Consider the following 14,206-nt stretch of genomic DNA (forward strand, 5'->3'; position numbering starts at 1 on the left):
ATTTTGACTCTCAAAGAGCTCTCAGTCCACCGTAAAAAAAAAAGTCCACCTTTTCCCCACGAGTAACCACGCACCTACAACCCCTTTGAGCTCACTAATTTCACCTGTGCACCCCACAGGCAATCATAATCCAACTGCTACCATGGGCAAGACAAGAGAGCTTTCCAAAGACACCAGAGACAAAATAGTAGAGCTCCACAAAGCTGGAAAAGGCTATGGAACAATTGGAAAGCAGCTTGGCGAGAAAAAATCAACAGTTGCTGCAATTTGTAGAAAATGGAAAAGGCTGAACATTACTGCTAATCTACCTCGGACTGGGGCTCCATGTAAGATCTCTGCTCGTGGGGCATCACTCATGATTAGAAAAGTGATAAATCAGCCCAGAATTACACGGCAGGAGCTGGTCAATGACCTGAAGAGAGCTGGAACCACAGTTTCAAAGTCTACTGTAAGTACAACACTACGGTGTAATGGTTTAAAATCATGCATTGCACTGAAGGTTCCCCTGTTGAAGTCAGCACGTGTGCGAGCTCGTCTAAAGTTTGCCAGGGACCATCTGAATGATCCAGAGAGGTCATGGGAGAATGTCATGTGGTCAGATGAGACAAAAATGGAGCTTTTTGGTGCAAACTCCACTCGTCGTGTGTGGAGGAAAAAGAAGGCTGAGTTGCATCCCAAGAACACCATCCCTACTGTTAAGTATGGGGGTGGAAATATCATGCTCTGGGGGTGCTTTTCAGCAAAGGGGACAGGACGACTGTACTGTATTAAACAGAGGATGAATGGGGCCGTGTATCGTCACATTTTCAACAACAACCTCCTTCCCTCAGGCAGAGCATTGCAGATGAGTTGTGGCTGGATCTTCCAATGACAATGATCCGAAGCACACAGCCAAGATGACCAAGGAGTGGCTGCGTAAGAAGCATATCAAGGTTCTGGAGTGGCTGAGCCAGTCTCCAGACCTAAATCCAATAGAAAATCTTTGGAGGGAGCTGAAACTTTGTGTTGCTCAGCGACAGCCCCGAAACCTGACAGATCTAGAGAGGATTGGTGTAGAGGAGTGGGCCAAAATCCCTGTTGCTGTATGTGCAAACCTGGTGAGGAACTACAGGAAACGTTTGACCTCTGTAATTGCAAACAACGGCTTCTGCACTAAATATTAGCACCGATTATCTCAAGGGTGCAATTACTTATGAACCATAGTAATTTACAAATAAATCATTAAAAAAATCATACAATGTGATTTCCGGATTTTTTTTTTTTTTAGATTATGTCTCTAAGAGTAGAAATGCATCTATGATGAACATTTCAGATCTCTCCCTATTTTCTAAGTGGGAGAACTTGTAAAATCGCAGGGGGTGCAAATACTTATGACCCTCACTGTATATATATATATATATATATATATATATATATATATATATATCTGGTCCCATCATGTTGCAAAAAATAAATGTATTATATTATATATATGTGTATTTTATATATATATATATATATGTATATATATATATATATTTATATTTATATATATATTTATATTTATATTTATATATATTTATATTTATATTTATATATATATATAAGCTTATATGTATGTATATATACAGTATATATATATATTTATATTTATATCATAATTTATATTTATAAAGGTCATTTAAGGTTACTTTTACCTTCACTGAAGACTGAAGACGTGAATCTTGATGTGAGTGTTATTTTGTTGAATTCAATTAAATTCAATATTGTTTTTCATCTTCTTTATCAAAATGCTGGCACTTGAAACTTTCTGTGGCTCCGTTTTGGGTTATTGAGGTGAGAAACACTATTGAATTCAGGAAATAACTCATGGCAAAACAGGAAGGTGGTGTCCATGTGGTGTCTCTCTGCCACATCCTGTCTTTGGGAACATTCACATCAAGACTCACGTCTTCAATGAAGGTAAAAGTATCCTTTTCTTTTCATTCATCATTTACATGTATTTAGAACTTTTTTATGCATGTAAAAATATAATTGTAAAACTATAAAAACGTGTTTTATGTTACATAACATTTTTGGCTTCTTGGAACAGGCTAATTGTATTTACATTATTTCTTATGGGAAAGATGTATTCAGTTAATGTCCGTTTTACTTAGAGGCGGACATTGTGGAACAAAATAATGACTCTAACCAAGGTTCCACTGTACAAGGAGTTAAGAAAACAAATTCAAACTGTAAATGTAGTATTCCACCTTGGTTGCTAGGTGTCAGTAATTGTTTGATCGCCAGAACAACAGGCTTTTATTGCAGGTTTAAATTATCTCACAACAGACACAATAATAATAACATAATAATCATAATAATAATCGTCATAGCAATAACACAGGCTGCTGTTGCGGCCATACTCCACTCAAAGTTAAAACTCAACTCTGAATCCCTGACGTCACTTCCTGTCCTCTACATGTCCAGAACATGTGCATTGCTTGCAATGCATCTGTTCTTTATTTATGTCATAAATGGCTTATTTTCTATGATTATATCTACTACATTGTGTGATATGAGTGTAAAGGTGACTGTTGGGGTGTTATTTAAGGTCAAGTGGGCTCTAATAATGTTAAAAAGTGTATTTAGAAGGTTGTATGTTGTAACTACAAAAATATTGGATTTATTAATAAGGACGTTTATTAATTTATTATCACAGTCGGTTTTGGAACCAATTAACCATGATAAATGAGGGATTACTGTATCTCTAAATTTTGTTAGCTTTCATTTGTTCCAAAAAAAAGTTAATATTGTTGTATGTAACATAATCATTTTGTATTTTTCTTTTTTATACATGTATAATTGTGTAGTTTGTTTTTCTAATACAACTGTATCATTTTAATGTATGTACAGTAGACGCCCCTACAACGTAAATAATTCCTTCCAAGAACCTTTATGTTATGGGGATTTTATGTTATACGAAGCGTAAATACATGTAAATAGACTAATCCATTCCAAGATCTTCCCAAACTCACCCCTTTGGGCCTTCAAAATATTCAAAGTCCACCAAATATGGTGAGAAAATAAAAGAAAACGCTAGCATAAACATAGTACAGTAACATTCCAATATAAAATAAGGTAATAAATAAGATTACTGTAAATGAATAAAACTGAAAAACATAAACAATGTCTTGATCAGGAGCGCAAGTGGAGGCAGGAAGGAGGAGGAGGACTAGCCTGAGTCAAAACGCGACTCAAAGAGTCTAAGAGTCAGCTGGTCTCACAGACAAACGCACACGCACTACATGATAATGCTGTGTGCAAAATTTTAATTTGTAACTTAACTTAATTGTTTAAGTTAGTTTCAGGGGGACTACGAAGAGGAAGGAGTTTGAAGGGAGAAACCTGTCTCTCACACAAACTCACGTACGTGCTGTATAACTCAGCCAATGAGATGAGAGCGTAGGCGGTGCCCCAAAAATCAGCCAATGAGAGTGTGATGCGTCAGAAGGCGTCACCAAGTGTTAACTTGCACCGACTTGAGGCATTAATAAAGTTGATTAAAAAAAAAAAGACTTGCACTGACTTGACGCTTTATGTTGTATGGAATTTCTTCTGTAATACGATGCAAAAACTTTACATAAATTCTTTATGTTTAGTGGAATCTTTTTAAAGGGAGGTTTATGTTATGCAAGGTACTACTGTATTTTGATCTTGTATTATATACTTTATATATTAAATGCAATTACTATTTTTTTTAAATATACAGTCATACAAAAAATGATTAGACCACCCTTGTTTCTTCAGCTAAAGGTACCTTTGTTTGGACAAATATAACGTTGACAACAAAAATAGCTCATTGGAGTTACATTTTTTGGCAGTATAATGATATAGCTAGGGGCCGCATGGTGGTCTAGTGGTTAGCATGCTAGTCAACATGCTGGTCAACATGCTAGTGCTTAGCATGTTGGCCAACACAGTAACAGTCTGGAGATCTGGAAGACTTGGGTTCGATTCTCCCTTGGGCATTTCTGTGTGGAGTGCATGCGTGGGTTTTCTCTTGGTACTCCGGTTTATTCCCACATTCCAAAAACATGTTAACAGGTTAATTGGCGACTCTAAATTGTCCATAGGTATGAATGTGAGTGTGAATGGTTGTTTGTCTATATGTGACCTGCCATTGGCTGGCGACCAGTCCAGGGTGTACCCCGCCTGTCGCCCAAAGTCAGCTGGGATAGGCTCCAGCATACCCCCACGACCCTAATGAGGAGAAGCGGTATAGAAAATGGATGGATGATATAGCTATTCATGTAAGAACGTAAGTGATTTTGGTTATTATCAAGAAAACCATGGAAGTTGCAAGATATCAGCTCTTAAATTAAACTCTTGAGCATATTTGTTATCATCATTATATTTGTCCAAACAAATGTACCTTTAGTTGTACCAGGCATTACAATGGATCAATAAACTGAAGAAACAAGGATGGTCTCATCATTTTTTTCATGACTGTATTTTATTATAGCTTTCTTTTGCAATATGAACACGGGACACAATGATTGGACAGACTGCTATATTGGGGGAACCGTACCAGCCAAATGTTGAGCTCATGTCCTCGCAAGCAAACAGCAAGAAATTGCAGGGCACACTTAGTGTAAATACACAGTATCAGAACAGGTGACTGATAACGGTGACTAACGGCCAACTATGACTGGAATTTGTTGGTTGCCAGTTCATACAGTATTGTTTGCTCCCTAATGTTCCTGCTACTTGTGCATGTGCCGTGAGGACTTCTGGCTTTCCGTGCACTCGGCTGCACTTCCTGTTGCTATTCTATTCGTGCGGCCAAGCTTCTAAGCTCCCTTTGTGTTATTCCTATGCGCCGCTTTTCAGCAAAGACTTTGAACTGCCTTTTTGTGTCTTCCTGCCGTGCCTAGCTCCTCGTGACGCTGTCTTGCTCACCTGTGATCTGTCAGCCCCTTGTGTGGAATTTGGACTTTTGTCTAGTTTTTCCTTTCATGCCCATTTCTACTGTGCCTGTTTTGTACCGTCTACCTCCATTTTTGCTAAGCGACATTTTTTTCTGTGCTGCATTTAATTAAAGCATTTATTAATTAGAGCCGCCATCATGTCCTTGCAACCAAGTTCTACCGAATGTTACGTAACAAAATATGGTTCCAGTTTCTCTATGCGTTAGTATGTGTACTGTAATGTGTTCCTTAGAACTAAGTTTAATAGATAAACAGTATTAAACATTCAATCAGCATACCAGATTGCTAACGTGCCATTTGTAGGCGCATATTGTTCTTCGATGCACCTTTACCTTCCTCATACAACAGCATGCTGATTAAGTGTGCGACAGCCTGTCTCCCCTAGCCTTATCACCCCAAGCAGATGCTCCTATGTTATTTTATCCATCAGATCATCAGACCATTGTTTTCTGATGCAAAACAGCACCAAGGAATCATTAGTAAAGCCCACAATGGCTGATAAGGATATAAACCATCATGCATAATATGGAAAGAACCACCTCCTCTTTGTGTGCTACAGTAAAGGCGCAAACACATAACATGAAGTCCACTTAACATGCAGCATTTCATTTGAAGACACAAAGAACGTTGTTTTGTTCTATTGTAAACTTAATTGTGGAAAATTGGGCCCATTATGTTGAAAGCGCTGTGTACCTTTGTGAAGTTCATTGTCACACAATCTGCTGCTATGGTATATGCTGGTATGGTAATCCACAAGGCCAGGGGGTTGGATGAATGACAAGTCAAGCGATCGCTGCATTTTATAAAATATGGTGTGGTTTAACCATGTGCCACAACATTAGGTACAACTGCGCTTTTAATGTGAGGTGTGAGGTGTATGCAGGTGTACAAGATCCATGTTTATTTACAGACATAACATCGTGCCTTCATCGCGTACATGTCGCCCTTCATTCATATTCACAAAAGTGGGATTTAAAAAATGTGTAAATAAATAACTAAATAAATACATAAATTTACATTTAAATTGTTGCTGCCCAATGAAAAGCTTGCATCTCCAAATGTCACTATTAAATGATCTCTCTGCAACAAATAACGCATATAATGTTTTTTTGGACAAATAATGTATCGGGCACTCATTTAAATACAAATTATAAATGACTGTGGTCAGGTATAGACAATTTACAGTACAGTAATTAGGAAACAACAGTAATAATTAGTAAGTACATTTTTTATTTATTTATTTGTGTACTTGTAGCTGATGCATAAAAATGATTACATATTAATACATGTATTATTAGGTGTAATTCTTATTTCTTATATTTAAATATTTTTAAGCGGCCACCTGTATAGAACGGCCACCTGCCTATAGCGGCCACTGAAAAATCCCCCGCAGGAAATTTACGTGCTATAGACCCTGTGTACTCTAGGTCCCCACTTACAAACACCTGACTAGCAAACACTCGCCGATACGAACACAAGCCGACTGGTTTATATTTTATTTTATTTTGCCTTGTAGTGCTTAGGAATCAGTATGTATACTGCCACTGTACATGCTTGACCAGTAGAGGGCACTGTGACACTGCTAATGGGACCAAGAGGCAGCCTTAGAGCTAATGAGACCAACAGACGCTGGGCAAAGAAAGCTTCCGGTAAAGCTAGGAAAGCTAGGTTTTAGCTGGATGATACAACCCGGACAGAGCGTGTGATTAAAGTTTATGAAGAGTTAATAGGCCTGCTTAATTCTACACCACCCACAGAACACTACCTCTTTTAGAAGAGTCTAACGACGATGACCATTTGTCCTTTTTTTCAATATCTCCTCCTTCTCCACCACAACGACGTATGCTCGACCACTCTTCTTCAAAGGTAAATAACATTTATCATTACGTATTATTATATTAATATTATTGTTTTTTTCATTAATTATCCTTGTTTAATATTGCTACTGCATCCAAACTCATATTTACATACATACACATATATGTATATACAGTCAAACCTGTCTTAGCGGCCACCTGTATAGAACGGCCACCTGCCTATAGCAGCCACTGAAAAATCCCCCGCAGCAAATTTACATGTTATAGACCCTGTGTATAGCAGTCACCTGTTCAACGTGGCCAGCGGCCACCCATTTTGTCTCCCTTGGTCAATATCTGACTGCATGTAGCGGCCAAATTACCGACTCAAGTAGAAGCTTCACGCACGAAAAAGTTTCGTTTTTCAATCAATGAAGCCGTCGTGTGTAGACTTTAATTACTGAGTCCTAGCTCAGTCACAATCATTCACAAGAGCCACACAAACTGTCAGTTGTTCCACATAAAAAAGCCGTCTTCTTTGGAGCTTGTTGCAGACAGTGACACCGTTTATTTCCTGGTGTGAGACAATGTGCACTGGTCAATACTGTAATGCCGCTTGTTGTGGGGAAGGAGAGACTCACGTCGCCGATGCACTTTAATCGCTTTATTAACAGCGGTTTATTAACCTAGTAGTTCTTTACAACTTTTATCCGCAGTCCCACAGTGCCCTCTACTGGTCAACATGTAACAGTATAATTATATGTATCTGCAAACACAACAAGCTTCTAATCACAGACATGTTAATATGTGCTTGCACAAATTCAAAATGGCAGCCAACCTGTCTATAACGGCCACCTGCCTGTAGCGGCCACTTTTGCCGTTTCTCTTTAGTGGCCGCTATAGACAGGTTTGACTGTATTTATAGATATTTAGAATTGAAATTATAATGTAAATTATAATTTAAAATTGGTGACCCCTCGGCTATATGATATGAAAGGGCAACCATAAAATTTAGACAAAAACATATTTGACTTACTTTTTCAAAATCACTGGTGAAACTTATAGGATCAGGTGCCTTCTTTTAGGAGAATTTGGATGCGAGATCAGCTTGATGGCGCTCAGATAGCGCTCAGATGGCAGTCAGACAAATTCAACCATTTTTCGGGCTATCCGCTTTAAACCTCTGACTGCCATGCACACACTGGCGCTACATTAGTCGCCGCCCGACCGATGATCACATCACGAGCCTCGATAACTCACCACACCCTGCCAAGCGTCCGTCCCCCAAATGCTGCAACACAGTAAAGCTTTTTAGGGCGCCATCCCGGCGAGACATTTTAAACTTATATCGCTGTCACAACCACAGGCAAGTCCCACACGACAGCCGTGTTTGTTTTGGCATTGTGAGGGGAAAGTGGGCGGGAGACGGTCGCTATAGGCTGGATGCTGCAATGGGGACGGAGCTGATCGCCATGATCTGATCAGCGTTATAAAGCAGGTATTGGCATATGCCTATACCGGGCTTTTTCACAGAAATCTGCCGATATTGATCACTGGCAGATCGATCGGAGCACCCCTATTACTTAGTGTTACATACTGTGTTATATTTTAATTGAATTTAGCATTACTTACTACTTATATTTACAGTATATATGTATATCATTTCAAAGTATTAATTATTATGTCTAATATTTGAATATGTATAGGTTCAAATTATTAGGGGTGTCTTTGAATAGTCCACTATTTAACAATTCAATTTGGAGGAGTGTGATCAATCTCGCTGTCAAATCATATGAAAATGTCATGTGATCAAGATTGTACCATTCTCACTACATGGGGGTACACATGGCTGCTGCTGAGCATGCATTTTTACATAGAATGTTTTTGTTGTAAATAGCCTATTTTGATGCAAATTCAGCCTCATTGGTGTTAATAAAAAATTGAAAATGGCTTGTGTCTTTAACAGAAGACTTAACTTACTCTTGGGCAAGATGGCGTACACACAGCGAAGCCCAGCGTCTCTTCCAGTTTTGTAGTTATTATTTTGTTCGTGTTGGGTCTGGTTTACACTCGCTTTTGGATGTTGGATTTCGCAGCATCAACGTTTTTATCACCGATCTTCGACTTGTCTTTGAGAGCTCCACAGCACCGGAGTCTGCACACACCACCCAGCTGGGCGGAAGTGATTGCAAGCAGCGTCAAGAACGTAAACAAAACCGAGGAAGGCGTGGAAGAGTACAAGTTAACACCAAGCTAGCACACCGTACAGACTCTCACTACTGAGCACTTTTCTTGCTAAGTTGCAAAACAAAATGGACAAGTTACGAGTCCACATCACCATCAGTATGAGACTTTTAGACTGCAGCTTCATCATTTTCACCGAAAAATGAGTAAATAGCAGCGTACCGGAACACTACACACTTCGGGGTGATAGAACAGCGCAGGACTGTGCATCTACAGTATGTGAAATGCTTTCTGTTTTCTGTGTCACAAAATAAATAAAGGTACTGTTGTTGCATACCTACCATGTTTATTTGTTTATTCGTGTGTTTTAGTCCTTTCCTTCGAGGTGGAAAAAGTTGAAAATGAGATGTGTTTATTTGTAGGGATCGCCAGTAGCGGTGCTGTTTAAAAAATTTAAATACATATACAGGGTCAGGCAAAATGATCTGACACATTTGTAGGTTAAATAAAAGGCAAATAAAGTAAAGAAACAAGAAAGTGTTTTTATTTTCGAAAAGTACATACTGTATAATGCCATTCTGTTTCATTATGTTTTAAAAATTAAATCAGTCAAATGGGATCCATTATTGTCCACACACTCGATGCAGATCCAGTAGCTCAGAAGTTGGTAACCCATAACAAGATGGTGTTTGGAGCTGGTACGGGATCATGACTACCAAGATTGAAGTGCAAACGCAACGCTCGTTGTGTTGCAGTTACAGATTCGTTTGTTTTGATAAACGTTTCCACAATGAAAGCGCGACGCTCACCAGTCCAATTCATGGCAGCAACTGAAAAAGAAACGAAAAACAATGGCATTATAAAGAAACAAAGCAAAATGGCATTATATGAAAAAAATGGCGTTATATGTACTTTTCGAAAATGAAAACACATTTTTGTTTCTTTACTTTATTTACCTTTTGTTTAACCTACAAATGTGTCAGATCATTTTGCCTGACACTGTATATATTAGGGCTAAATCATTTATTTAATGAATTAGGTGTACCCCGCCTGTCGCCCAAAGTCAGCTTGGATAGGCTCCAGCATACCCCCGCGACCCTAATGAGGAGAAGCGGCATAGAAAATGGATGGATGGAATAACATTAACATTTTTATTGTAATTAACGCATTCACACCATGACAAGCCACCCCTCTCTGTTATGAGAGCAGACGTAGGCACAATAGCGTCCCCCAGCAATTCCAACACCATGTATGTATCTCCAACTCCCTCTCCTCCTCGGAACGACACTTCCTCAAGGACACTTCTTATCACTCACTAACTTAAATTACGTGGTGTCTTTGAAGGCAACCCCACATTGCTCATAATAACACAGTTAATGTGTGATTCTAATGTTCTGCTACTATTAAAGAGACTTGTGTTTGGCAAATGGATTTTCGGACTTGTGGTAGCTTTTAGCTTGATTAAAATTTGTGTTTCATTTGGAGCTGTTAATATATACACTACCGGTCAAAAGTTTTAGAACATTCTAATTTCTCTGGAGGAAAAACCTACATTTTGGAGTGTTAAGATGGTCTGTCTCTCTTCCATTGTTAATTCCCTTTTTTCTTGCCATTTTTGTAGAAACAAATTACTTTCTCCAGTACAATGGTGTTCAACTGGTGTTCACAAGGGTATAGTACCACAGTGTGTTCCGCACTCTGTTTTTACGCAGACAGAGAAGGAGGTAGTGAGTATGACAGAACTTGGAACACCTGTAGGAATTAGTTGCACCAACTGCCAAGGCTTGATCAGCCTCCATTTCTGCAGAACAGCTTTCAATTGTTGACCCATTTTGTGGTCCCTGAAACAGGCCTTTTTCTATAATTCTGAAATACACATTATTTTTCAATTTTGGGTAACCTTACCTTTTTTTAAACCTCTGGCACTTCATCACTTACCTTGGTACCATTTCAAGCTATTCATTGGACTTGAACGACTTCAATTTCAATAAATAACCGGAAAAAATTGGGGTGTTCTGAAACTTTTGACCGTTAGTGTACATTTCATGTCCTGTCGTTTATCTTTCTGTTCATAAAATACAGTAAAAAATATTTTGATTAAAAATGGTAATCATTTGACAGCCCTACATTTTTTTTTACTATTAGTCAACTGTGAACAAAATGTAACAAATCAGATTTAACTATGAAAATCTTAGTCGAAGACAGCCCTACAAATGATTATTTATTACATTCAAATACTAATCCTCACGCTTTTCAAGCGTACCATAAATAAATAAATAAATGACACGTATTGCCACGGCAAATTGCGGGAGATTGCAGAGACAAAATGCGTGCAAGTGTGAACACCGCTATCTAGTCATTCTATTCACCATTCGCCCTATTAATTTATGCATAAATGAGGACACAAAGCACAAACACAAATCTATTTATTTGGTTTGTCTGCAGGGTGCAGGACCTGAAGGAGCTGGGGGAACTATCTCCTCACTGGGACAACTTACGCAAAGAGGTGATCACACGATACACAGGCGTCATCAGCTCCTACCAGGAGACATTGGCTGAAATGGAGAAGATTACTGGTAAGACTGTTTGTCCTCCCATCCAACGTACACATTCATACATACAAAGGCAGCGTTGCCGCATCATCTGAAAGGCAACTTGGCCTGTCCTTGGCTCTTATTCTTCTTCTTCTTCCACCAGTGTCTTCGTACAAGCTTTTCTCCGTTACATGTAAATTAACTTTCGCTGCTCTTATTATCGTCACTTGTCCTTGGAATTCTCTCCGCCGCATTGAAATGCAGCAGCGCTCCTCGGCTGTGTAGCACACGCTACAGGCAGTGTGCATGGTCACCCAGGGCCTCTGCAAGACTTATCAAATAGTGGTTGTATTCAAAGTTGACTCTTACTGTGTGGGAAGCCATAACATTGGAGCCGTCTGATGAAAACCCAGTAAGTCCTTTTTTTTTTCTTTAGCGCCATTTTTTAATGAATATCACCGTTCTATGCTGTCTGTTAGTAGCAAGATACAACCCACTGACTGCATTTAGTGTGACACTGCAGTGCCCAGCCAAATCCAGCAGATGGTGCTGCGCTGACAAAAAATTGCCATTCTTTTCACGGCCTAATACAGTACATCTTTAGTGTATAATTTCGTAAGTTTTCTGTTTTCTCGCCAGGTCTCCTCATTTCACTTGTCCCAATACAATGACATTAAGAACGAGTACTGTAGCTTACCTTAAATCTATCTCAAGCTTACCTTTTTTTTCATAAGAACTAACCTTTCACAGTGATGTGAAAAAACATTTGTGGCACCCTTCATGGATTGTGCTCAAAATGCTTTGGAAGACATGCTAGCACACATGTAATACAGCCATCCAGTCGTCCCTCACTATATTGCGGTTTGAACATCGTGCCCTCACTCTGTCATGGTTTTTCAAAAATTAATTAGTCAATAAATGATCGCTGTTTCCTGGTTGAATATGGTCTATTATTAGTTTAAGAAAATATGCATATTCAAGCAAATTCTACGGATTTATGGCCTAAATTAAGCATTTTCACGTATAAAAATGGAGAAATGAACAAAAATACTAATATAAAGCATTCAAAGACATGATATGAAATGTAATACAGTATCTGTGACTTGTTGTGTGCGTCTTTAAGAAGCAATGCCTGGGAAGAGAAGTGTGTGATGTCAGCTAGCTAGAACTGACTGTTACCTGAGTGCTAGCAGCACGTTAGCAGGGTAGAGAGTGGCCGACAACAGCTCCTGTGTAAATGTTCACTGCATGTGTTCTCTAATAAAGCGATTGAAGTGCGTTATGAGTCTCTCCTAAACTGAAAACAGTGGCAGTAAAGTGGTATTCTACACTGGTCTCTAGGTGCCTGTAACGTTACATTGATGAGACAATTGCCACCAGGAAGTACACCGTTAATGCTACCGTGTGGGTCTTATCTTATTTATGTCTAAGGTGATTTATTTTCTATTATGTGTACTATATAAGGTAATAATGGTGACTATAGGTATGTTCATGTCTAGAGGGCTGTAATAACCATAAAACTATATTTAGAAGGTCATAAACAGGTTTTCTATGCTCTAGCTACGAAAATATTCCATTTATTAATATTCAATCCTACTTCATGGAAATTCACTTATTGTGGTCAGGTCTGGAACCAATTAACCGTGATAAACGAGGGACGAATGTACACAAAGTTTAATAATCATTAGACAAATGGTCACCGACAATTAGCTGCTAAGTCCTGCCTTTGCCCCTGCAAACATGTTTTGCAGGGACTTGATGTCAGCAACGTTTGTCAACCAATCTTGCTCAAATTTTATGAAGATGAGTATTACATTTTTCCGCTAAAGAAATAAAAGAATACAGTCAAAATATTATGAAAAAAAGCTGCAAGCTAATGAGAGATTTTTCATGACAATAACGTCATTTTATTAGCATAAAGTTGAAATATTAAAAAGGCATTCTTTTAACTTCATTTTTAAGTTTTAATATGAAAAACAGACAAAACAATGAATAAAGTTGTAATTCTTGGAAAATTAGATTGCAGAAAATGTTGTAATGTTAGGAAAATTTTATGGAAATAATGGCATAATTACGAGAAGCAAATTTAGAAGAAGAAAGTTGAAATAGTTGGGGAAAAAACGACAACAGCAGAAATAAACACCAGCTGTAATTTTATGATGATTTAGAATATTACAACAAAAAAGTTTCATTCTTACAAGAAAAAAGGCAGTTCTCATAATTTTCTGAGAATAAACTCATAAAATATAATAATAATAATATATTATTAATAACATTATAAATATTATGAGGAAAAATGTTCATTTTAGTAGCATAGAGTTGAAATATTAATGAAAAAGTGTGTTATTGTTTTAAGTCATAATGTTATGAAACAAAAACAACAAAATAAGTAATTTTTGGAAAATTTAAAAATGTTAAAATACTATGGGAATAAAGTAAAAATATTACGAGAGAAACAATAATGAAGATTATTTGAGAAGTTGAAATTTTTGGAAAATGAAAAATAAAAAACAGCATCAATGGGAAAAAAGAGCAAAGACCACAGTTCATACTGTCACAAAACAGTTAGGTGTTGGAGATGATAGAGGTGCATTTTTTTTAATATACACAGTATGTAACTTCTTGTGTTGTGTTGTTGTACAAAATATCACAGTGGCCCTTGCATCCTTTCATTTTTCACTATGTGGAAAGATGTTTGGACACCCCTGCCTCACAGGGACTTACCAAATATGGTTTCTTGCCT

The 14,206-nt window shown here is 38.0% G+C and overlaps 1 protein-coding gene across 4 annotated transcripts in view; it reads left to right on the forward strand.

The window, feature by feature from the left end:
- inpp4b (inositol polyphosphate-4-phosphatase type II B) overlaps nt 1–14,206 on the forward strand; it is a 234,838-nt gene that overhangs the window by 160,691 nt on the left and 59,941 nt on the right. For all 4 annotated transcript variants that reach the window (XM_054780107.1, XM_054780106.1, XM_054780108.1 and 1 more), the window contains one exon: nt 11,375–11,505. In XM_054780107.1, the coding sequence (XP_054636082.1) occupies nt 11,375–11,505 (131 nt within the window). The remainder of the gene's footprint in view (nt 1–11,374; nt 11,506–14,206) is intronic.

Source organism: Dunckerocampus dactyliophorus, chromosome 6 (assembly GCF_027744805.1).
Source record: "Dunckerocampus dactyliophorus isolate RoL2022-P2 chromosome 6, RoL_Ddac_1.1, whole genome shotgun sequence".
NCBI lineage: Eukaryota > Metazoa > Chordata > Actinopteri > Syngnathiformes > Syngnathidae > Dunckerocampus > Dunckerocampus dactyliophorus.